Source organism: Anabrus simplex, chromosome 6 (assembly GCF_040414725.1).
Source record: "Anabrus simplex isolate iqAnaSimp1 chromosome 6, ASM4041472v1, whole genome shotgun sequence".
Classification (NCBI taxonomy): domain Eukaryota; kingdom Metazoa; phylum Arthropoda; class Insecta; order Orthoptera; family Tettigoniidae; genus Anabrus; species Anabrus simplex.
This window is the reverse complement of record NC_090270.1, coordinates 139,967,787-139,994,610: the sequence shown is the minus strand read 5'-3', so window position 1 is coordinate 139,994,610 and position 26,824 is coordinate 139,967,787. Positions and strand designations below refer to the sequence as shown.

At 38.2% G+C, this 26,824-nt stretch overlaps 1 protein-coding gene across 1 annotated transcript in view; it reads left to right on the top strand.

The window, feature by feature from the left end:
- The first annotated feature begins 15,126 nt into the window (after positions 1–15,126).
- Positions 15,127–26,824, top strand: part of LOC136876199 (uncharacterized) — a 77,149-nt gene continuing 65,451 nt past the window's right edge. The window contains exon 1 of the mRNA XM_067149944.2: positions 15,127–18,085. Coding sequence (XP_067006045.2) covers positions 15,175–18,085 — 2,911 coding nt within the window. The 5' untranslated portion in view covers positions 15,127–15,174. The remainder of the gene's footprint in view (positions 18,086–26,824) is intronic.

Genomic DNA, 26,824 nt, shown 5'->3' with positions numbered 1-26,824 from the left:
GTTGGGATACAACAATCCAGCATGGTGGCACCAAGATTAACCCTCTCATTGACGAATTATGCTTAACATAAAAAATAATTTTTCTCTGTGAAATTAATTTTTAGAAATGGCATGAAGTATTAAAAACCAGGATTTTAAGTATAATTATGAACACAAACACCTGTCTTCATATGAGGACTTAGTTCATTAATGAGGTAAGACATTTGCTTTGTAGTGAATACTGTAAAGTTGAAGTCAGATGGTTATAATTCACTAACTTTGTATTATTGTATTATCCTGACTGTTATTAAAGTAGTATACATACAAAAGCATATGTTCAATGTTTGATCAAACTCAATATAATAAAAATTACATCAAGTACATACTGTATAATAAATTGAGACCATTTTACAAAGATGATCAGAGTGCAAGCATTAATTATGCCTAAAAATAGTGAACAGTGCATATAAAGCTTTAAAGATCGCTTACTATAGTTCAGGGCTTTCTATGAAAGAATTTGAAGCACTCTGGACACAGAGGTTCATCACACTTTTTACACAGAGAACGTGTTTTGCTCTTGCAGTTAGCACAGTGGCATCTTGATGCATTTCCTTTGTTAGATTTCTTTGAGTAGTGGCCCAGTCCATCAAAGCAAAGTTCTGCCGGCACCTTTGCAACACAGCATTTCTTGACTGGAGACCTTCCTTCCAAACTTGGATGTCTACGGGATTTTCTCTCCATCATCGACAGCCCCGAATATATGAGAGATGTTGCAACTGCACCTCTGGACTCCAGTAGATCCAGTGGTGATTTTTCACCTAGTTTCCATAGAATCCAGGCATTTGCTATTGCTACGTTCAACATGAGGTAGAATACTCTCAAAAACCACTGCTTGTTTCGTAATTTATGTCGATAGATCGCTATAAAGCAACCCATCAAGTTCTCCGCCCATGTACTGATTATACAGCTGGATAATGCAGGGCCGGCCGACCCTGCGGTGTAGGGGTAGCTTGCCTGCCTCTTACCCAGAGGCCCCAGGTTCTATTCCCGGCCAGGTCAGGGATTTTTACCTGTATCTGAGGGCTGGTTTGATGTCCACTCTGCCTACGTGATTACAATTGAGGAGCTATCTGACGGTGAGATGACGGCCCCGGTCTAGAAAGCCAAGAATAATGGCCAAGAGGATCTGTCGTGCTGACCACACGAAACTTTGTAATCTGCAGGCCTTCAGGCTGAGCAGCGGTCACTTGGTAGGCCATGGCCCTTCGGGGCTGTTGCGCCATGGGGTTTGGTTTTATAACGCAGGGCCTATCAACTTCAATGACTGATTTTTCCTTCATGCTCCATCACTGTGCTTTGTCAACCGGTTCTTTTCCAGCAAATGTTGAAGCCATATTGACAACTCCACTGTCAACGTACTGAACCACAGAAATGTTTTCAGTTGAAATGGTAATTGCTGAAGAGCCACGCTCCTTCTTCTTCAGTTCGTTTGGAGGAGCCGTACATGACTTGGCTGCTGCCAATCGGTTGACACGTCATGTTCCTGCGGCATAAATCCAATCTTTCTGTTGTGTGAGTAGCAAGGGTATACTTGTGAAAAAGTTATCAAAGAAAACCTTATGACCTCTACCCTTTAGATCACTACACAAACGTACAATGAGGTCACCTGCAGTACCAAGCTCAGAAGGTGGATTTTCTGTTGTACCCTGGTAAACCTCAAACTTATAGAGGTAAGCTGTTACACCGCCATAACGGATCCAAACCTTTATACCCCATGAATGGCGTTTTCCTTTTATGTACTGTTTAACCCTACACCTCCCTTTGAATGGTATCATCATTTCATCAAATGACTCATTTTCTTCTGGTGACAGAGCTTCTGAAAATTTCTCTGATAAGCAGTCCAAGACAGGTCGAATCTTCCAGAGCTTACCAGCATGATATTCATTATTATTGTGAATGAAGTGCAAGTACCTTTTTATCTGTTCAAAACGTTTTAGCAACATGTTGTTGGCAACAATGTCGCAACGAAGGACTTTCTCAGCTGACCAATTTTGGCATATTTTACGTATGTCATCACAATATTTATACCCAGAAATACCCTCAATTCTCCATTTGTTAGGTTGAAATTCCCGTTTCCTTGCTGTGTGGCATAGTAGTATGATTCAGAAACAATTAGTGACATCAGTTCTTCTGGAAACAATTGCAAAAAAAAAAAAAAAAAAAAAAATCTATAGGTGTTTCTCCCGTAATGTGTACTTCTGGCATACCAGTGAATAATGGAGGAGAGTTAGCATGGTGATTGTTGTTTGGTAACCACATTATCTGCTTTGGCAAGTGATTGTTTGTTAGAAACCCATTGTTAGGCACTGGATGGTTATCATTCACTGATAAATTGATATCCCCTGGGGTCAGTTTGTTGTGGGATGTGCTTGTTTCATTAAATATATCACTGTTAACAGCCTCTTCATTGTTGAAATCACTGGTTTCAATCTCACTATCAGTTTCTTCTGAATCTGATGTATGTGTGTATGTTTAGTCCTCAGCCCAGAGGCTGGTTGGATCCTCAACAGCTCCGCCATCAGCTGTCATAGATGGCCTAGGCATCACTGAAGAGGCGTACTAGGGAAATGAGGAGTGAGGTAGTTTCCCATTGCTTTCCTCACCGAACCAGAAGTTGCTATTACATATCAGTCAGCCAAGCCCGCTGAAATGCATGCACCAACCGACCCTATGAGCAATATTTTCACACCATTCATAGCAGGGACTGGCTGCAGAAGGAATGGCATTACTAGCATCACTCATACCTTAGTCACTTTCATTTTGTCAAAGCCAAGGATAAAGCTGAGACAGATCAATGAAAAACAAGATTGCTCTAGCCCATACCAGAGAAGACACAGTGCACTGTAAACACTAGGTCCCGCAAGCAAAGGGATCTGAATCTGATATGTAGTCATTATCAGAGTCCAGTGGAATGTCATAATTCAGATACAGGCTCAGCTTCTCATCACAAATTGTGTGATGTTTACTCATTATGGATCTATAAAGGAACATAAACCATTAATAATATACCATGTTGTTATTATTCCGAACATGTATCTGCTTAAATATAAATTTCTAGACAAATGAACTTACAGCCACCAAATAATACACAATTTAGGTTAGGATACAGAGTAACTCCCTTCACGTACTGTGTCCCCACATGGGGACAGCCATATTTGGTAGCCTACATTTTATCCGTGTTATACATATTTTATTCTAAAACATGTTACTATAATAAAATGTATGATTATTCTTGCCTTTTGGATCTTCTGGAGTAAGGAGTCTTCTAGTCCTACGTCTTCTCTCACTTTTTCATTCCTGATTTTATCCCTCCTGGTCTTCTGGATCATTGTGCGTAGGAACTTCATTTCTGGTGCTTGGAGTTTCGAGTTGACCTTTCTTGTTAATGTAGCGGTTTCCAGGCTGTATGTGAGAATAGGGGTGTAGTATGATTTAAACAGTGTCATCTTGGTTTTGAATGGTACTTGTTTATCCCATAGTAGCTGTCTTACTTGGAGGTAAAAATGTATTGCTTTGCTGATTTGTCTGTTTATTTCATATTTAGCTAAGTTATCCTTGGACATTATACTACCCAAGTACTTAAATTCTGTGACACTGTCCAGCTTAGTGCCATTTAGCATGATTTCTGGCTGATTGTCACCCTTCAGTACCTTCAACACCACCGTTTTAGCCTTGTTGATGTTTGATCCATCTCTCTCAAACTCCTGACTCCACCCCTGCAGTCTCTCTTCTACATCTTTCTCTGCATTACCCCAAATTACATCATATGCAAATGCTTTTAAGTCTTGTTGCCCCTTTTCTTTTAGCGGCCCACGCGAGAGTTAAATGCATAGGTTCTATCTATCTATCTATCTATCTATCATCATCATCATTTACCCGATATTCATTTCATTCACTAAAATGTTAGGGAATACAAGGTTTTCATCATACCAGCAATAAACCATGAACCATATTTTCTTTCAATTAACTCAATCTTATATTTTGTTATTTTATTCAGAGGAAACATATATAATACATAAGATAGACAAACAAGGAATAGTAAACTGTGCAAGTTGGCCACACGATTATAGATATGCAGCTGTGAGTTTGCATTCGGGAGATAGTGGGTTCGAATCCTACTGTCAGCAGCCCTGAATATGGTTTTCCGTGGTTTGCCATTTTCACACCAGGCGAATACTGGAGCTGTGCCTTAATTGAGACCACGGTCGCTTCCTTCAAAATCCTAGCCCTTTCCTATCCCATCATCACCACAAAACCTATATGTGTCAGTACGACGTAAAGCCAATTTTCTAAAAAAAAAAAAATTGCAATACATATTTATGAGCCAAGATGCCATTTTAAGTCCATGGCATAGGGAGCTATTTTTGTTCAGTCCGTGGTATCCGGAATTGTTTGTCTGTGTGTATGTGCGCAATACCCAGCCAAATTTACGGGACCCAGAGATCATACATGGGCACAGCATTTCACTGATCACTCATGGCTGTATCAAAGAGCAATTTTTGTTCCAAGAAATTAAACTGACAGCATCATCAGCAAGCAACGATTACAAGAATTACTCGGTGTTCTACAAATTTACAAGTCTCTCGACATGGCATGTAATACAGATGAGTCTGTCAACTACACGACAGGGCTTTTCAATAACTTGGAGTCAAGTCACCTGGAGTACCCTCGAACATCTTCGAGTGGACGATTGTGGCACCGTTTGTCCTTATTGGGTATATGAATCCTCCTCTCTCTGCAACAGGATGCGACTCTCAGTCAAGAAACTGATGCCGAATATTGTTGAAGCACCATCATGATTGACATACGGCAAGCAAAGTAGTATTCATTCCTCGGATTCATATCATGCCTGATTGACATACCACAGGCGAAGTAGTATTAATTCCTCGGATTCAAAACATCCCTTCTGATATACTGTTTCAATTTATACATCCGCAATTCTTCGTTTGTTTGAGTTTTACTATGTGCATCAAAAGGGTACAAGGACAATTCCTTAGAGTTGTAGGACTCGATCTTTGGAAACGGTGCTTCTCCCATGGCAAACTGTATGTGGGTTGTACAAGAGTCAAAAGGCAAACACACTGTATATCTTAGCTCCAAATAGAAGGGCACTTAATATAATTTATCCAGAAGATCTATAAGGAAAAATTAGTTTGTTTTATACGTAATATTATCTGCCGGCCCGTGGTGTAGGGGTAGCATGGTTACCTCTTACCTGGAGGTCCCGGGTTCAATTTCCAGCCAGGTCAGGGATTTTTACCTGAACCTGAGGGCTGGTTTGAGGTCCACTCAGCCTACGTGATTAGAATTGAGGAGCTATCTGACGGTGAGATAGCGGCGTCGATCTAGAAAGCCAAGAATATTGGCCAAGAGGATTTGTCGTGCTGACCACACAACACCTCATAATCTGCAGGCCTTCGGGCTGAGCAGTGGTCGCTTGGTAGTCCAAGGCCCTTCAAGGGCTGTAGTGCCATGGGGTTTGGTTTGGTTGGTAATATCGGTATTATCTTTTATAAAATTGTTTTGATATCATTTGTACAATTCACCAACCTGGTATCTTAAGCATTAAAAGTAACAATATAATTAAATAATGTATTTCATGCAATTCATGGGAAAACGATGTGTGTTAATAATATTTTTTCTTTTGCTTTTAAATAAACGGAATTAAACGCACGTGAAGCCACGGGCACATACTTTTATTATATGAGAATTGAAAATAGTTACTGTGATACTAAGTTGTTCAAATCTAGTATCTAGTGCATTTAGTGCTCGATCGATTGTAAAATAAAAGACATCTATTTTATATTTTTTCTTTCGAATCTTCAATTGGTTTGTCTCTTGCTTCGTATGAGAAGTTCCTTTTTCTTATGCACTGTGGTGTTATTGTTGATCCAAAATTAGCCTCCACGCAATTTTGGTAGCAAGTTCTTTTGCATCAATAATAGTTTTGTAGAAGGATGGATCCGATCAAAGATTCTTGAAAAATATTTTGCAGTTTTGTAAAAGATGAAGTGGGCTAGATCAAAATCTTTTGTTTGCATCAACTTGCTTATAGGATTAATGTAATTTAGTATTTTATACCACGTAACTAATGAACACAAAAATGTAAATTGTTTAATATAATTTAATAAATTTAATTATTATCAATTTCTTGGTTTTTGTAAATGCTTAGCAAGGTGTTGTATACAGTACATCTCCCCAATAGAATCTCAAAGGCTTTAAGGCCTCTATCCTACTCTCCCATCTAGTGTTACTCAATGATTTCAAAGTTATATCATGAACATTTTTAAAATTATTGCCCATCAAAAAGTAGAGGCCAAAAAAATATGTATATTTTTTGGACCATATTGAAGAAATTAGAAGCTTCCAAAGATGCTTTTGCCATATCATTAACAGCAAGATCGAGAGAGTGGCTACCACACGGAATATAGAATGCTCGTGAATTATATTATTTGATTTTCTAGATTGCACTCTTGCTTTATCACCCCTCGTATTGGACCAGTTGTCGTATCTCTGCTCTCTGATATCCTGCAAATTTAAACCAAGTCATTAAGTTCTCCAATGATAATATCATACACTTGTTTTCCTGTGGAGCTTTCATTAATTAATTTCAACATCATTGTCAAAATTTATTGATTGAAACATACCTGATTACAAACATCAGTTGCTCTACTTTACTAATGTCAAGAGTACAGGCTCCGTGTGTATAGCAATGTGCTGCTGTGGGTGGACATTATGAGAACTACTTAGGGGCACCTTCATCAACATCTGACCATAAGAAGCTGGAATATGTGTGGTGTTTACATACATAAGCTATATTCAATCATTTTTACAGTGGCCCTCTATCGCTGAATCCCTTTCTATGTTTTTTGTCTAAAGCCATTATTAGAATCTAAGACCACGTTTCGTATGTGTTGATCCGGTTATGTTTGTGATGTCGATAGCCGCCGTAATGGATCACACTGGCGTGAAGAGTAGAAACTTGTATCCCTCTACCATCGCCCTCTACTATGACTGACTGCGCTAATACGCCTTCTCATTTGCCCAGTCGCACATGTAAACGAGCGAACACGGCGTAGTTACCAGTTCAGGCGCTTGGAGCGCTGATAAGCTGGCATTAGTCTGCTTGACGAGATACGCTCAGTGATCATTGCTAAGAGTGCTGGTGTAATTTGAGCCTGTGTTTACTTTATATGGATTGTTTCTTTGGTCGTGAACTGTCTTAATGTGTATGTACATAACATTGTTTACTGCTCTGTGCCTTAATGTAAGATGAAAAGCAGATCGGGAAATGGGATTTCGTTTCATGAATTTCCTCTCAACGAGCAAAAAGGTCATAAATGGCTAAATGTTACTTCAAAAAAGGATTGCTCGCCAAATTTCAATTCCAGATCATCGAAATGATATGTTTGCCACACCCAATAAGTCCATACTTTCACGCTACATAGGAGATATAAACTGCGAGACTGGAATAACACTCTTAGTAAAGGAGCGCCTCTTAGCAGAAAGTCAGTGCCTAAATGAAGCAGAGAGATGCTTCATTCCATGCTGAGCAAATAAAAACTACTCAAGATGACTGTCATGCAAGCGAAAGTAGAAATCGAATGACCCTATTTAGTCAATAACCTTTTCTGTTTTATAATTTCCGCTGTGACTACAAAATAAAGGTTACAGCAGCATTTTTCTTCTTTAAGAGGCTTTTAGGTACAGAACTACATATTTTAACACTCAAAACAATAAAGGAAATTGAAACTTGCAGTTTCTTCACGTTGAGCATTGTGAGTGATAATCATAAGACTAATGTTAGCAGGATAAGAAGAATGCCTTCTTCAAAACACATTAAACCGAAGATCTGTCATCCTGTTAATAGTGAAATGCCTCTTCTTGATTTCGACAAATGGCACATTCTGAAAAGAAATTCTTTACTCAAAAAATCTAGGTTTGATGGTTCCCAGGATATAAATGGTGATTTATCAAGAGACTGTATCAGATGCAATCAAATGAAACTGTGAAACCGGTTCATTTTTCTTACATGCAAACGCATCGAGACGCCTAAGTTTAAGAAAATGAATGTGCTGCGCGAGAAAGATATTTTCGTGACTGAAGTAATAACAGCCCTAGAATATACTCGTATACAGATATGCACAATTTTCTAATGCAGCTACCACTGTCAAATACATGTTATAGATAAAAAGTTGATTCGACATACATGTCAGTAGCACAAATGTAGCAACATTGCAGCCGGACAAGATGCTTGATTCTTTTGATAAGACCAAGGTGTTCAACAGTGCTAATGGGTTTGATTTATAAAAGAGATTAAAACAGCAGGCTGGAGTACCCATCTGATTTGCCACTGTGGATTTTGAAAATTATTCATGATTTTGTATTGAAAGCACAACCATTTGTGCATAAAAATCCTGTTGTGTCTATGAGTGACTATTTAGTGCCTGTGTTGCATGATTTTCCTCACTTTGGTTGTCCAGAAATTGGACATTCGTAGTTATTGAGTGAAATTATTTGTGAGTGTGCTATTCCTGCATTCTTAAATAACATAACCACATAAATAACATAGATCTTTGAAAGACTTGAACGCGAGAACGCGAAACACTTAAACAGAAGAGGGTGTGAAATTATTTATTTTCTAAGTATTTACTACCTACCATTAACATTATTTTGTACTGTTTTACCGCTGCAGAGGGGTAGGCCTACATTCTCCACTGAATTTCTTTATTGAGGTGTAAGGTGTGATTCAAATATGTTTATTGAGTGATTGAATACCTATATATTTGAACAGAAATATACAAAACACTTAACGTGTACTGTAATGAACAATCATGTTTCAATGTCAGCGAAGCAGCGCTCGGTGGTAAAAATGGGAACTAAGCCCATATCGCTCATATGGCTGTATTGGGAAGGTGTATTAGCGGAGTCATAGTAGAGGGCGATGCCTCTACAGTTTCTATCCCAAGTTTTGTTGACCGAGCTCGATAGCTGCAGTCGCTTAAGTGCGGCCAGTATCCAGTATTCGGGAGATAGTAGGTTTGAACCCCACTGTCGGCAGCCCTGAAGATGGTTTTCCGTGGTTTTCCATTTTCACATCAGGCAAATGCTGGGGCTGTACCTTAATTAAGGCCACGGCCGCTTCCTTCCCACTCCTAGCCCTTCCCTGTCCCATCGTCGCCGTAAGACCTATCTGTGTCGGTGTGACGTAAAGCAACTAACAAAAAAAAAAGTTTTGTTGACACAGTATATGATACCTACGTATGTTTCTTCAGCTAATTTGTTATCTTCCCCCCTCTTACAATGAATATATCATCCTTCGTAGTTTTGGCTTTACTCGATAGGACGACTAGTGACTGAGTATAATGCGAAAGCAGAACCCAATAAATAAATTAAGAAGGTGAATCAGAAGAAGAAAAATCATTTTACAATGCTGTCTTCAGATGATTATTTTTTTAATACCATAACGTTTGGGCAGAACCATATGCTGCTTGCTGGGTGCATTAAAAGATACTGTGATATAAAGGTTTTCTTCACGATTTCATGAAATGATCGTTATCACCAATACTAATACATAAATTACTGTTTCCTCTATCGTGAAATGGTAGGATATCTAGTTAACCAATGTTTCTTTCTGATCATATTTGCAGTTATTGCTCTTTTGCTATTTCCTGCAAACTTTTTATCTTGTAAATTTATTACATGACCACTTTCTGCAAGTTTGGAATAATGTGGCCGATTGTTGCATAAAACACTCTGAAATCCCACTCGTAATATTTAGTCGGCCATGGCAACACGCTGTGAGATGACAGCGGATATGTGCGCGGTGATACGCATTAACTTATAATGTTCGCCACTCACAGCGCAGCGGGGCATTTCTCCCATCAGCGCATGGAGCCTACAGTCTAAAATTATGGAAAATTATTTAGATTTTTGATTTTTCAATAATATAAGACTTTCCACTTTGATGCAGCAGATGTATTTTCTCATTTTATATATTTTTCCCACAATAGTGAAATTTAGAGCCTTGGTTTTTGACCACTCTACAGACATGCTCTTCCATAATGGTATCGAATTCAGATAACAACTCAACTATTTGTAAGAAATTACTGTTATTGTACTCAAACAACTTGCCGCTTGCACCTTGAAAAGCCATACAACCTTTAACAAGCATTTTAGTAATTGCTACGATTCTTAGAAGCACCTCGTTCCAATGGTTTGTTTTGGTAATAATAATTTTTTGAGCAGCTGCATCTATAGTTCATTTCTAGCCATGATTTTTGGAAATTTCATGCTCTTCTAAAGCCGAGGTGCTTCCAACTTTCAAAACCCTCCTTTGAAAGAGAACTAACTATACATCTGAAAATTTTGCAACAGAAGCAGTAAACACAGTTTTGTGAAAGAGAGTACACTGGCCAGTCTCATAAAACTTGTTCTCCATTGCTTAAAATTTGTGTTTAATAATTTGCACTAAAATGTCCAGCAGTGTCGTTAGAAGGAAAAAATGAAATGACGTTTGGCTTTTAGTGCCGGGAGTGTTCGAGGACATGTTCGGCTATCCAGGTGCAGCTCTTTCCATTTGACGCTCTTAGGCTACCTGCACGTCATGATGAGGATGAAATGATGATGAAGACAACACATACACTCAGTCCCCGTGCCAGAGAAATTAACCAATGATGGTTAAAATTCCCGACCCTGCCAGGAATCGAACCCGGGACCCCAGTGACCAAAGGCCAGCACGCTAACCATTTAGCCATGGAGCTGGACTGCACTGCAGTGTTGAAGGGTCTGTCCTCTGAAATGACAGTTGGTTTAAAATCTGCATACCTTTTGCAGAGGTGAAACATAGATACAGCTGGTTTTTGAGGGTTAAGTTGAAGACAGGATCATTCAAAATAACTGTCCAACCTTGTCAGACCTGATGTGAGTGTTGTTCCTGCTCCCAAGAAACTTTGATCTTGACAAACTAAGGCAATGTTATCAGTAGAGTTTGGAGGTACAGGCATTTGTTTTGGATAAAATAGGCAGGCAAATAGGCACTGAAAATTTAGGAAATAGGCAATAAAATAACTAAAATGGGCATTTAAAATGACAAAAATTGGCTCTAAAATATTAAAAATGGTTTAGTCTACATTACTTAATACACATCTACATCACATTTTAGTACTTAATCTTATATAGCAGGTACGGGACTAGGCAACCCTCTTGACTAGTTGACTTGTGGACTGAGATTTGCATAACACCAAAATACTGTTTGTGCAAATGTTATTTTTTTAAAAATCTATTAAATTAAAATGAAATTGATCTCTTTATTATTAATACAGTACATTGAAATAATATTTTATTTTATTACTACTGATTAATTTTAATATGTAAATAATAGCAGAAAATATCCATAACAACTCACAAAAGGCAAGAAAAGTCATTAAAAATAGGCAACAGAAACTAAAATAGGCAAACCATCAAAATAATAATGGGTCCTACTGTTCCAAATGTGTGGAAATGTGTCTATTTCTATTTTACACTTCGATGTTCCACCCTGATTGAAACAAAGGCATTTTGCCTAACTTCTGGACTCTAGTTATCAGCATAAATGAATTTCCTTCTTTTGGTTTTTGGTTAAGTGTGTACAAATTGAAATGTACAGGACCTAATGCAGGGCCTTGTGGAAGCCCATCGTTTAGCTTATGTACTTTGCTCTTTAAATCCTCAGCAAAGACCTGGATATATCTATTGCTTAGCATGTTACTGATAAGATTAGTGAGCTTCAAACAGGGAATAACACTGATGAATATGAGAAGACCTTCAAAACAGCCATGTTCATTACTGTCTTCTCAAAACCATTTTCAGTATGGGTATGTTAGTGCAAGAACTTGTTCAACACTTCCTTTCCAGGTCTGCAGCCAACCTGTTCTAGAGGGACATGCTTGTTGATGGTATTAGAAATCTTTCTAGTAGCTTCAGTGTGACACTTAGAAGGGTTATAGGACAATAATTTTCCACTTTTTATGAATCTTTGTTGGGTTTGGGGATTGCTGTTATTTTGTTTTTCCTGAAAACTGATGGTAAATTGCCTGTTTCCAAGGCGTTCGAGAAGGTCGTAAACCATCTGATCATTGCAGGTCCAAAGTGTAGTAGAATCTCAGAGTTAATTCCATCAATACCTGCAGCTTTCTGTGGTTTTATGATCTTCAGAGCTTCTGTGGTCTCTTCCAGTTAGGAAGGGACTTAATTTTTAAGTATATTGGTGCCAGTGATCTCGACCAGAAATTTTCATCAGCCGGGTGGCAGGAATGAGTAGCTGGGCAGGGAATTCTACTTAAAAAATGAATATGATAAAATCTCATTTTATCCCCCTCAGGGCATTAACAATAATATCAGACAGGTAAACATTAACTGCAAAACTGAACTATTTTAGTGTTATTACAAACAAGACATAAGATTATTTTGAACTAGTGTTCTACTGCTCATTCATAATCATGTAATTCTGGGGCTTATCACTGGGTTGCTGTGGAGTGCTATACGGGTTTGTAACATCATGCGGAATCAAGTGCTCATATGTAATTCCACGCTAATCCATACACACTCGTGCACGAAACTACGCAGTAGTTAAGCTAAACATTTAAACTCCGATGTAATTGATGCAATTTTGCTGACAATAATGAATATTATTAAATAAATAGTTTTACAGTATTTATTCAAGCACCTAACGACTCAAATATGTATTAATATTAGTATTATGTAACTAGCATATGTATAGGTTATGTTAGCCAGATGGTCTGTAAAAATGGCAGTTCTAGAGAGAACTCTGGGTGCTAAGTGCTTCTTTATATTCAGCTTAGTTTCGACTTTATTTTTAATGCCCCTTTCTTCTGTGCCTTTTGAGACAGATAATTTATTTGGCCATGTTATCCAAACTGATGTTAGTTTTTAGTCTGTTAGTGGTGTTGAATGTGTCCAGTTTTCTTTGACGGGCAATGCTTTTCTGCTTGAGTCAGTATGGTCTTGGGACTCCACAGTCTCTTGCCAGATTTTTTACTGTTTTCATCTTAAAATTGGAGTTACTGGGCGAGTTGGCCGTGCGCGTAGAGGCGCGCGGCTGTGAGCTTGCATCCGGGAGATAGTAGGTTCGAATCCCACTATCGGCAGCCCTGAAGATGGTTTTCCGTGGTTTCCCATTTTCACACCAGGCAAATGCTGGGGCTGTACCTTAATTAAGGCCACGGCCGCTTCCTTCCAACTCCTAGGCCTTTCCTATCCCATCGTCGCCATAAGACCTATCTGTGTAGGTGCGACGTAAAGCCCCTAGCAAAAAAAAAAAATTGGAGTTAAAATAATAATAATAATAATAATAATCGTATGGCCTCAGCTACCGTGTGCAGACATTTCAATTTGACGCCATCTGGCTGTCTGCTATTGGAGTTAATATACTAATACTGTTATACACACACTTTTTCATCAATAGTCATTATTTCAACACACTTGAGATCAATCAGTTATAATTTATGAAATGTGTAACTTATTTCATTTCTTTCAGGTGCAGTTACGTACGTGAGTTTAAGTTGAGTTATTAATGGCAAATTCTGTCTTCAACTGATTTATGACATGGATGAGACTTACACAACAGAAGAGGATACTGCTTCTCCTGAAACTGATTTTCTTAGTGGTGTTATAAAGAAGTTAACAGATGGAACAGGAATTGTGGAATTCCTTATCGATAATAGGGAAGAGAGGGCCATATTTTTCAAACATAATGTTTTTATTAATAAGGAAAGATTATCTGACCATGACTCTCTTTCATCCTTATTGTACATTTCTATGCCTGTTTCTATAAAAATTGCTCCTTGCACAAAGCACAGTTTTAATTTTGAAGCTATTCATGTGCAGGCTTATCCAGAATTCAGTGTCAGTTCTCCATTAATTTATAATGAAATAGATACCATATTCCATGGCACAGTGCAAAGTTTGACTGAATCCAATGGCGTCATTACCTTCTGGTCCAATAACACAGAACAGACGGCCATCATCATCCGTGATGATTTAACAGTGAATGGTGTGAAAGTTTCAAAAAGTGAATCACTATTGACATTTCTCGAAGTTGGAATGCTAGTCACTTTTAAAGCAGTCATTAGATTCAGCAGCTGCAGTTTTAAAGTTACATACTTAGATGTGATATCAGTGAAGAATAATGGTTTCAGTGGCATTATTGAAAGTCTAGCTGAAGTTGGAGGTACAATTTCATTCCAAAAGAATAATAAGAATAGAATTGCCTTTTTTTGTGTGGAAAATGTCTATATTGGTGAAACGAGGCTGGAGCCAGGAATATTTCTGTCATCTCCATTGAGAATTGGCATGCCTGTAACATTTAATCTTCAATGTGAAGATACGGATGACAGTTCCTTTGAGGCTACTGCTGTTTTCATACCCATACAGAAAGATCCAAATGTGTATCAGGGGATCATTCAACACCTAAGTGAAAAAACTGGAGAGGTTACTTTCCAAATTAACAAGGCGGATGGTTGTGCCATTTTTTTTAAAAAGAGTGTCCATATTTGTGATATGACAGTGAGGCCAGGAGTATCACTTTTGAGTGTGTTGAAGTTAGGCATGGAAGTGTCATTGACTATAGAGGAGTGCAAAGATGTCAAAAATTATGATTTCAAGGCAACTTTAGTTGAAGTTAACTGTACTCCTGAGTGCTTTTCAGAAAGTGTTACAGCCAGTGGCAATAACAACCAGGTTTATAATGGTACTATACAAAGGTTGAAGAGCGGAGGTGGTGTCATTGAATTCAGTGTTGGTAGACAAACGGAGAAGGCAATTTTTTTCACTGACAGTGTTGTGATCAACAAGAAGAAGCTGAGGAAGAATTTATCTCTGCTCTATGTTCTCAGGTGTGGCATGAGTGTAACCCTCAGTGTTAAAAATTGCTCAGAACTGACTAATTGTAACTTTGTTGCCACAGCCGTTGAGGTGGAACGTCCAGGTAGTAACAACACTTCAGGTTTTTATGGTATAATAATAGTGTTGGAGTCAGCATCTGGTGTTGTTACATTCTGGAATAATAATAAACAACAGAAGGCCATATTTTACAGAAGTAGCATTCGTATTAATAAGAAAAAATTAAGACCCGGCATGGCTCTCTCATCTGTACTGAGTGTTGGTATGTATGTTTCCATAAAGGTACAGAAATATGAAGATAATGGCTTTAGTTTCAAAGCTACATGTGTTGAGGTGAATGAAGATATGAATTATATTCATAATATTAATAAAGTGTCAGCATCAAAGCATATTGAATGTGGCCTTGGTACAGTAGTAGAGATTGTATCAGCCACTATTGCTCAGCTTGAGTTTGAGTTAGATGGTCAGCACTTGGGAATGTTTAAACTTTCAGATTTTTTTGTGAATGGAAAGAAATGTGATGATTCCAAAGAGCTTGCAGTATACATTTCAAAAGGAGATGTATATTTTTTTGATGCTATTAAAAGAAATAAAGATAATGCTGATTACTCAATCACCTGTGTTTGGCAAGGTCAAAAGCCTGAACTCTTAACTCTATTGGAACCCTATAAGTTCCTTGTTCAAGACTACAAGGAAATACCTGACTCCATATTTGGGAATGTGATTGCAATTATTTCATCTCGGGTTGCCATTGTGGAGACTAATATTTACAACATAATCTTGCTCACAATAGATTCCCTCAAAGAAGAAATTCAGCAGATAACTGAAGAAGGCTGGATTCAAGATTATTTGAATATAGGTGATATGGTGTCATTGAGATTATGTACTAAGAGCAAGTTTTTTGGGTTTCCACTTGCAAAGTCGGTACGGATATTAAAGGGTGGTAGTATTGTAAAGAATGGACCTGTTCCTCAGAAGGAATCAGTCTCATCACATCCCATGGTAAACCAACCACAGTCTCCTGAAATTTCACAGTGTTCATCTCTTTCATTGGAAAGTAATGAAAATTCCAATGAAATACATTATGAAGTGAGAAACTTACCAAGATGTGAAATTAATGACCAAGTGTTACAAGGCATAATTACGTATTTGGCATCATATTCTGGTACTGTTGAAGTTGAGGTAGGAAAACAAAAACAAGTGGTAGCATTTACCAAAAATGAAGTGCATATCAACAAAGAAAGGCTGTCCAGTAGTTTGCCTCTTTCAGCAATACTTCAAGTTGGAATGACTGTATCACTAATAATAGACCCATGTTTAGAAGGTGGGGATCTTTCCTTAAAAGCAACTCTTGTTGATGTAAATGTACCTTCTCCTAATTTTGATAGTAATTTTTTCTATGGTTCTATTGAAAAATTCAGAGGTACTTCTGGCATTATCTTGTTTTATTTAGATGATAAGGTAGAGAGAGCAACATTTCTTGGAGAAAATATTTTTTATAACAGTAGTAAACCACAACCAGTGACATCATTTCTTATGATGATGGTTGAAGTTGGTATGCGCGTGTCTGTGAAGGTAATGCGTTGCACAGACATTACAGACTATAATTACAAAGCATTAGTTGTGCAGATTGAAGACAGTCATCTGGCAGCCTATGGATTTGGAACATCATTAAATCCCATTCAGAGTGTTCAAATATTCTCTGGCATCATAAATTCTTTATGGGAAGAATATGGAACAATTGAATTCAAGATGAATAATAAGAATCACAAAGCTGTGTTTACGAAGAAGGATGTGCATCTTAACCAGAATGTAATACCTTCAACAGTATCTCTGTTAAAGGTCTTGAAACTTGACCAAGCTGTTTTTTTCAGACTGGAAATGTTTGAGAATATTTTTCAGGCTACCTTTGTGGAAGTAAGCAGTGAATCATTAACTATTTCTCAGTATATATCAGATGCCAAAGAACAGTTAGCAGATGGGAATGAGAGATGTGGCTCTCTGTCATTTCAATCTGTAGATAATGAAAACATAAAAGAATGGGAAGGCGAGATAACAGGCTTCTTATCTACTTCGGTTGGAATTATTGAATGCTGCATTGACGGAGAAATATATGAAGGATTCTTCAACAGGGATATGATTATTTGTGATAATTATTTGGAAACAAACTTGCCTAAATTGTTCAAACTTGGAGAAAGAGTACTGTTTAAAGGGAAGCTTAAACCCTCCATGCACATGACCAGACTTGAAATAATCTGTGTATGGCAACCTCAGAATTCTGAAAAATCTCAAAAAGAGAATTTTAAAGCTAACTTTTCAGAAGGGATCAAATCCAGTTCCGATCTCTCAGTTAGCTCATCTGATGAAGAGGAAACATATACATCTTTGTCTCTTGAAACTGCAAGTGATTTGGAAATAACAGAATTGGAAGGCAAAATAACTGGTTACCTATCTTCCTCATTAGGAATTATCAAATGCTGTTTTAATGGAAAAGAATATGAAGCAAGGTTTACTAAAGATATTATTTTCGGTAATGAAGTAAATGATGAGATTCAGAAGATACTCCCTCTTGGAAAAGTAGTGAAATGTGATGGTAAGATTGAACCATTTAAGGGTAAGGAAAATCTTAGGATATTAAGTATATGGGAGCATCAAACATCTCAAAAGTCAAGGAGAAAATTGTGGAATTTTGCTGATTCTCTGCGGAATGGACAAGAGCACACAGGAACTGTGTTTGAGATACTGAAAGGTAATTCATTTATTGTTGCCATTAAGAATGTTCCTGTTCTTGTGAATAAGAAGTATTTCAGTAAGTTGGCCAAATTTCCATCATATTTAAATTCTGTACAGTTTGGTGATAGTATCACTATCATTATTGAGAAGAAAAGTTGTAAGAATTTCGCATATGACTGGGTTGCTGTTGATGCTTGGAGGACTAAAGATGTTTTCTATGGCCCTATTCTACCGAAAATTGGTAAATCTTGTTCTGTTGATGATCTTGTTCTGGAAGGAGAACTTCTTTTTATAGCTAATGACCATGGAGTTTTGATTGATGACTACAACCAAGTAACTTTCCAGTCAGCAGATGCCTTTCTCTTTGGTGTATCAGTGGAAGATGTGGACCTTACACAAATATTCAAACCAGGTCAGTATAAAGAAAGAAGATAACTATTTTCTTTGAGCCAAACAGGATTGAACTCCCTTTTATCTCTTGTATTTTGTTTTCTGTGTCTTTTATACTCTTGCCAAATTTAAGACTCAGTGAAACAGGTAATAAAATGCAAGAGAAAATAAATTCTCAAACTCTCATGCATAGTTATTATTGTGGAAAGCTCTGAAATGTACACTGTAAAAAATAGGAAAGAACAATTTGGTTATGCAAAGTGTCAGTTAATAATAAACAGATTGAGCAACAAAGTGTTTACTTAGGCCTAGTACTTTTCATGTGAATATTATATTAATGGTCTATAAGAGTATGGAATGAAAATGAATGAGTGTGCTTAGTTTTGATTGGTTGTAATATGTTGTAATATTTCTCCAAGTTAAACAAGGTATTAAACTACTGTATGATAAAAAAAGAAAAGAATCTGTATTAAAATTTATAATCAAGATATCTTTACCATAATGAAAAATGATTATCTTGATCGTGATGAAAAATACATTAATGTGGGCTGTCAAGACAAATTTATACTTAATGTTCCAGATTTATTCTTTTAAAGTAGTTAAGTAAAAACCTACTATCAGTTTGAATGTGTTCATAAAACTTGCCAGTTTTCAGTGATCTGAAATCCTAGATGCAAATAGACCAACAATAATTAATTAAATTATGTTTCTTTTTTCGTGCTTACTTTCATAATCACAAATGAAACAAAATGATACAATAAATCTTGTGTAAATAACACACAAAAACATCGAAATGTCTGTTTTTATTCTAGTTTGTACTGTATAATACATCTCTAGGGTTCGTCTTTAATCAGTCACCACTGATTTGCATTTAGGGCAGTCCCTGGGTGGTAGATTGCCTATCGTTTGTTTACCTAGTCTTTTCTCAAATAATTTCAAAGAATCTTGAAATTGATTGAACAACTCCTTGGTAAATTATTCCAATCTTCTAACTCCTCTTCCTATAAATGAATATTTGCCCCACTTTGTCATCTTCAATTCCAACTTTATTTTCATATTGCGATCCCTCCTACTTCTAAAAACTAGTCAGATTAATTTCTCTGACAGTTCAGAACATATCGTTTAGTTGAGCAGCTTGTCTCCTTTCTCCCAAGTCTTTTGTGCCCAAAGTTTGCAACATTTTTGTAACACTAGTCTTTTGTCGGAAATCACCCAGAACAAATTGCGCTGCTTTTCTTTGGATTTTTTTCCAGTTCTGTAATCAAGTAATCCCAGTGAGGATCCCGTGCACTGGAACCATACTCTAATTGTGGCCTGATCAGAGTCTTATATGGCCTCTCCTTCACATCCTTACTACAACCCCTAAATACTTTCATAACCATATGAAGAGATCTACAATCCCATTTATGTGATTACCCCAATGAAGATCTTTCCCTATATTAACACCTAGGTACTTACAGTGATCCCCAAAAGGAACTTCCACCCCATCAACACAATAATTAAAGATTGAAAGGACTTTTCCTCTTTGTGAAAAATCTTGCACCCTGTTTACCATCATACTACTGCCTGCTGCCCATCTCGCAGGTCTTTTTGCGGCCGCTCACAATCCTATAACTCACTAGCTGTAGTACCCATCCTTGACAGGACAATCACTTAGCATGTGTATGATGACATATTTGTCTATTCATCACATTGTTCCTCAGATCCTGAGGCACATAAGTGGGCATGTCTCCCCCGTCAGCAGCTTGCCATGACATACTCGCTTCCTTGCTCTCTGTGGCCCTTTACAATTTTTTGATCTCTTTCTTCTGGCATATAAGGGCCATTCAAAAAGAAACGAGCCAGAGGCTATAAAATAAAAACCTGTACCATTATTTCAGAAGTATTGCCCAGCACTGTTGAGGCACTTGTTCCACTTTGACACAAGGTGGTGAATGGCCATCTCAAAAAATTCCTGGGGCTGCGTTGCGAACATACTGCTTGATGTCGTCATCCGAGGTATATCATTTGCCTTTCAGAGCCTTCTTTAGCTCACCTTGGATTTTTTGGGTCATGGTAACCCTGCATGCTTCCACTGGAGACTGTCGTTTTGACTCTGGTTCAAAGTGATGGCACCATGTCACATCTCCAGCGACCATTTGTAACAGAAACTCATCCCCTTCCTTGGCATAGCGCAGATCCATTTGACATGCTTCCTGTGCTGGTTGAATACTGTGAGGCACCCACCGCGTGTGCTTTTAGTGAATTTTCAATGACGTGAACACTTCCGATGTTCACTTCGACCTCTTACGCAATTTACAAGTAACAACTCCCATTATTGTTCTGTATTGAAGATGACGCTACATTAAATGTGGAAAGTATTGAATAGGTGGTTTTATTAAATTATTCTTGAGATTTTATGCTCTTATGCAATGGCTGCTATCGTAACTTGCTAGTCTTGCATAATGAGGGCATCGACCTGCTGGACAATGACATCGGTAATGTGGTGTGGTGTTCCAGACCATGCATCATCGGCCAACGACATCCGTCCTTCCCTGAATCACTTGTGCCATGCCTTGACACTTGCAACAGACATGCAGTGTTCTCTGTACACTTGAGCCATTCTCAATTAATTTTCATTTCCATTACTTCTTCCGCTGTCAGAAAACACTCTACACCCCTTTTCTTCTTCTTTTGGAGCCTCCATTTCATTGTGTCAGCACGACTGTGTGCAGTGGACAATCAACGGGTGCGCGTGCTCGCTCTGTCGTCATGTTGTGTGCAACCATGTCCCTCCGCTGGCAAGTTTAGGACCTCAGCGCTCTTATAGAGACTACACCTTCTTCCGCAAACAATTGCATTATGATCCTTTCAGCAGTTTTCATTTTATAGCTTCCAGCTCATTTCTTTTTGAATGGCCCTCATAAAAGAAGCCAGGTATCAGACAGGTGTACAAGCCTCCATACAGTCTATAGAGCTAGTTATCAGTTCTTTGATTCACATGACTGCCACTGATATTTCCCTTATTTTTCACTGTATCAGAAAAAAGGTATAGAACAAAAATTCGCCATGAACCATTTTTATATAAAAGAGAGATATATTAAATTTTATTTTTAGGCCCCTTCTGAAGCATCCTCTCATAATGAAACTTTCTGGAAAACTTATAGCAGTATTTGTCATTTGGCACAGGCCATAGTAAAATGTAGCTACCACCAAAGTTTCAGTCTCATTTATGACTGTGACACTGTGGAAGCTTTTGGGTAATGATATTCAGACCATGACTGGTGCATTTGGATGTTAAGAAAGGTGCTATTCATAGGCCCATCATGTTGCAATAGCATTTTCTGGGCCAGTGAAGAAAGCAATGGCAAACTACCTTACCTCTCACCCTGCCTTGTAAGGCTCATTATGGTGTTTCTTTGTAAGCGCATAACTTTGATTGGTGCTATTTGTGAATCTAACCAGCCTCTGAGCTGGAAACCTAACAGACAGTTTGCAGATTATTTTTGTAAACTGTTACTTTTTTTAAACTTTATTTTGTGTCCCTCAGACAAAGAAACCATAAGCCTGTATCAAAGGCATGGTCATCATAAGCCTCCCCTATTGGTTCCAAAGAATCCTGAGTAGCATGTGTTGTTGCAAAATTTTATTGATGATATACTGTAATTTGTTATCAGACAACTGCTTGAAATACTGTGTAAGTGTTCATGTCCAGTACTTCTCTGAAATAACAATGTCTTAAAAAATAGACATGTAAATGACATTGCTTTATCTGAGAAAACAATTATGGATTGACAATATCATTCACAGTGCTTTGCAAAATCCCATCACAAAAATTTGCATATCTTCATTGTAGAATTTGATGCCTTGCAGCATTCAGTATGATTGTTTGTGAATGAACTGGTTAGCCTCATAGACTGCTATTTGCAACTTGCACTCTGACCTCTTACCTTAAAATCACTTAAAACCAGTCCAGCCACTGTCGTCTTGTCATCTAGGTCTCCTTTATTTTTCCCCTCCAAGACAGAGTTAATTATTCTCTATGGTAGCCTATTATACACCAATTCTTACATACAGTCTCGAAACCACAACACTGACCAATAGAGATAATTCCAAACTTCAGGCAGCTGAAATGAAATTCCTACGCACTATGATCCAGAAAACCAGGAAAGACAAGATTAGGAATGAGAAAATTAGAGAAGAAGTAGGAATAGACAATTCTCTCCTAAATAAGATTCAGGTATCAAGACTGAAGTGGTTTGGTCACATGAAGAGGATGCCAGTAAACAGAACTGCAAGGAAGGAATTTGACAGAAAGGTAGAAGGAAGATGACCCGTGGGAAGGCCACGAAGGAAATGGATAGATTTAGTTAAGAGCGATGTAATGCTGAGAGGTCATGATTGGGACAAGTTGGTGGAGGAAGAATGGTACAAGGACAGGATGAGATGGAGGAGGCTCATATACCACACCCGGGAAACTGGAGATGGTTTAGGATGATGATGATGATGATGGTAGCCTATCCTCGATTCACTTCACATAACCCCATCACCAAAGCTGGTTCATCCATCAAATTCATTCTTGTACAATAGAAATGTTAATTGAGTCCCCCTATTCAATATATTATTTACTTCATCTATGAAGATGTCATTTTTTCATTATCGACCATACATGTTTCGACCCATATTTTGGGTCATCTTCAGAGGATTGAATCTTAAAGGTACATAATCTACAGTTCAGTGATGGACTAATGAAAGCTTAAGGACACTAGTACAATAAGTCTTGATAAAATCTAAATCTTAGAATTACACAGCCTGTAGCTCAGCAGCATCATAATAAAAGTTAATGAACACTAATGTAATAAGTCTTACTTGAATCTTGATTATATATCAAAAGAGTTTACTCAAAACAGCTTTGGCAAATCCATCTGTCCGTTCTACTGGACCGATTTGCTTCATTTTTGTTTTATTCTCTCCGGAATTACCTGCCGGTGAATCATGAGACATTGATAGGTCTGTTAAGTACAGCCAACTTTGAGTAATCATAAAATCAAATCATTAAATGATCACTGCCATAATTGCAGGCGAAGGCTTACCCTAACCCGCAATACATCCTGCACTTACCAGGTTGCTAAGTGACTAACACTTTAGTTAATATTCTGATATATGTGATTTTCATCTGTAGTAATGTCAATGCATTCAGCCATGTTTGATTACCCTGTCAAGCCAGAGAGTATATACACTTCCATATAATCGCAGTTATTCTATACAGGGTGAGCCAAAAATTCCGCACTTGGAGGTCGGCATGCGATTCCTCATCCCATTGCAAGACAAAAGTTTCTATAGCCAAATCGGATCTAGTGCTGTTGGAAAACAAGTCAAAAACGAGAATCTGGCAACACTGTCACATCCTGCAGGGCATCGGGATGTAATAGAGAAACGTGCATCATCCCACTCTACCGTGCCCGCCGTCGCAGCTCGCTGAGTAGATGGTTGGGTTATCAAACCCTCATGCACCATGGAACTACAGCTCGAATCTACATCAGGTTGTTTTTTTACTTTTGTGTGTGTGATGTCAGGTCCCTAGTTCCCGTCTTGTAACTGTGTTTGTAAGCATGACATCCTGTTGTCATATGACAATACTCGAACACATGACAGTGTGATCCATTCAACTGAATGCATGAGTCAACTAACCACGCAGTGCACAACCATAACTGGTCGTGTCAAGTGCATGTAGGGGGGCTTCCTGATGGAGTACACAAACGGCGAGTACGTCAATATGCTTTTAGTGTTGGGTGCATCCGATAACCAAGCTTCTGCTGCTGCTCGTGAGTATGCAGCACAGTATCCTCAAAGGCGCCATCCCGATAAGAATATTTTTTGTCGCCTTGAGCGACGCCTGCGGGAAACTGGTAATCTTCGCCCACAAGTAGTGGACAGAGGTCATCCAAGGACTAGACGTACTCCATAAACAGAGGACAACATTCTTGAAGCCATTCACCAATCACCTCGGCAAAGTACCCATGATATTGCAAGGCAGTTCCAGGTATCTCAAACATTGGTTGTTGACGTGTTGCACGATGAAAAACTGCATCCATATCATTACACATTAACTCAACACCAGCGGCCAGAAGACCGCATTCACCGAGTACAGTTCTGTGAATAGCTTTTGCAACAAGTTGAAGATAACAAACATTTTATAAATAATGTGATATGGAGTGACGAATGTAGCTTCACTCGGGGAGTTATTTTCAACCATCACAACAGCCATTATTGGTTTGATCACAACCCACATGTGACCTGTGAATGTGGCTTTCAGGCACAATTTGGCATAAACCTGTGGGCTGGAATCGTGGGAGGAGTGCTTTTAGGACCTTACGCATTGCCAGACAAGTTGAATGCGCCCCGCTATCATATGTTTCTGGGCAAAACTTTGCCTGACGCTTTAGAAAACGTTCCACTTGGTGTTCGGCGACAGCTATGGTTGCAGCATGATGGTGCACCGCCACACTTTGGAATGACTGTGCATAACTGGTTAAATGAAGCATTTCCAGGGAAATGGATTGGCCATGGAGGTCCAGTATTCTGGCCTCCACGTTCCCCAGACCTTAATCCACTAGATTTTTACTTGTGGGGACACAAAGGAACATGTTTATAGTACTCCACCAATGGATGTACAAGACCTAATAGCTCGCATGCATGCTGCATTGGCAATGGTGGATGCAGGTGTGTTGCGTAGGGTCCGGCAAAGTATGCTCCAGTGGGTGGCAAAGTGTTTGCAAATGGAAGGTGGTCATTTTGAACATCTGCTGTGAAGTGAACGTTGCTCGTACCAGCTCTGTGAAGATAAGACTGGACGTCACACGTATACTATGGAATTATTGTGCGTAGCATAATGGGCAATCCAGTGTAGCCTACCTACTATACTGTATTGTTTCCTTGTACCGCATTGGATAGAGACGATGTTACTGTATCCACTATTATGTTCTACGCATTGGCTTTATTTGTGCCATGGACGAAACAAAGTGGTCGTTTACGTCTGTAAGAAGTTCATGTTATGTTTGAATGTTTAAATAGAGGTAACTGTAATGGTAAGACAGAACATAGTGTATTGCATAGTGGAGGTGTACATTGGATACAATTTGATACATTAACTGAAAAAAAAATTGGCGCGAACGTGACTCGAACATCGGTGCGTCTGCACAACTGGCATTTATGGCATTACCTCGTCTCACTGAGCTAATGAGACAGCTCCGGCAGAGTGCTGAGTTCATGCGACCTGTGCTTAGCCACGCTGCACACCATTACAGCATTGCCAGAGTCTCGTTTCTTAATTCGCATTGCTATTAAAGCTATTGGTGGGACTAGGTTTTGCAGGATAAACTTTTAGGTAGGCATAAAATCTCAAGGATAATTTAATAAAACCACCTATTCAATACTTTCCTCGTTTAATGTGGTTTGAATCTACATGAATTTATGTAGACTTCTCAGGTACATGTTTCACCCACTATTTGGGCATCATTGGGTTCATTTGACCCACCTATATCATTTCATGTTCTTGACGTAACTAATGTTGGAATGTGTTGTCAACCACAAGTGGAGATTTAGAACTGATTGTTATATGTAGGCTTGTAGATAAACTTTTGTCTTGAATTTCAACGAGGAACCGCATGCTGATCTCCACATGTGGCATTTTTTGTTCACGCTGTATAGAACAGTTGTCTTGTTATCTCATAGGTTAGTCTCGAAGAAACGTTTTTTTGCCAGGCACAGAACATTTTTAAGATACATGGTCTTTACTCTTTGTAGTGCAGCTAGGTTTTTGTTTGTTAGGTGTTCCCATATTATGTCTAAGACGTATGTCATGATGGTTCTGTTTGTACATAGATTTTTTCCTCTTAGCAGGATGTAAGTTAATTGGAAAACTGCCATCTGTTGAATATATTTGGAAGCTGGGAAAGTTTAGAGAATCAAAAAGTATCTGGCAGGAAATAGCATTCTTCTGTGATAAGAGGAAGTGTATTTATGGATAGATTTTTACCAAACAGACAGCATGATGATGTCAGAATGGATGGATTCTGACTTTGAACTCCGGCATACCATGATGAGCTTCTTATTAAATGTTCATAAAACCATTGAAAAGGGCAGGCAAAACAATATGACTATGGCAGGCGTATCAAGACGAGTTATCTCACCAATTTATAAACGAATGTTGCAGAGCAGTATGGGTCCTCTAGTTAACATGTAAAAGCATAGTTCAATCAGTCACTACTGATCTGCATTTAGGGCAGTCGCCCAGGTGGCAGATTCCCTATCTGTTGTTTTCGTAGCCTTTTTTTAAATGATTGCAAAGAAATTGAAAATTTATTGAACATCACCCTTGGTAAGTTATTCCAATCCCTAACTCCCCTTCCTATAAACGAATATTTGCCCCAATTTGTCCTCTTGAATTCCAACTTTATCTTCATATTGTGATCTTTCCCACTTTTAAGGACACCATCCAAACTTTTTCGTCTACTGATGTCCTCATTAAAAGTAATAAACTTCATTGTTAGGTTCCGTATTGAGTTGAGACTATGCTTAAAGTAAATACAAAATTTTATTTTAATATTCCACCATCTCAATACTAAAAAATCATTTGATGTTTTTACAAAAACATTTCAATGACGTTAAAAGGTACTAGTTTCGGTCCACTGTGGACCATCATCAGCCTAGCCAAATTACAACAGTAAAAGACATAGTGATAAAAATAGTATGGAGAAATGAGAGAGGATCTAGAAGGATG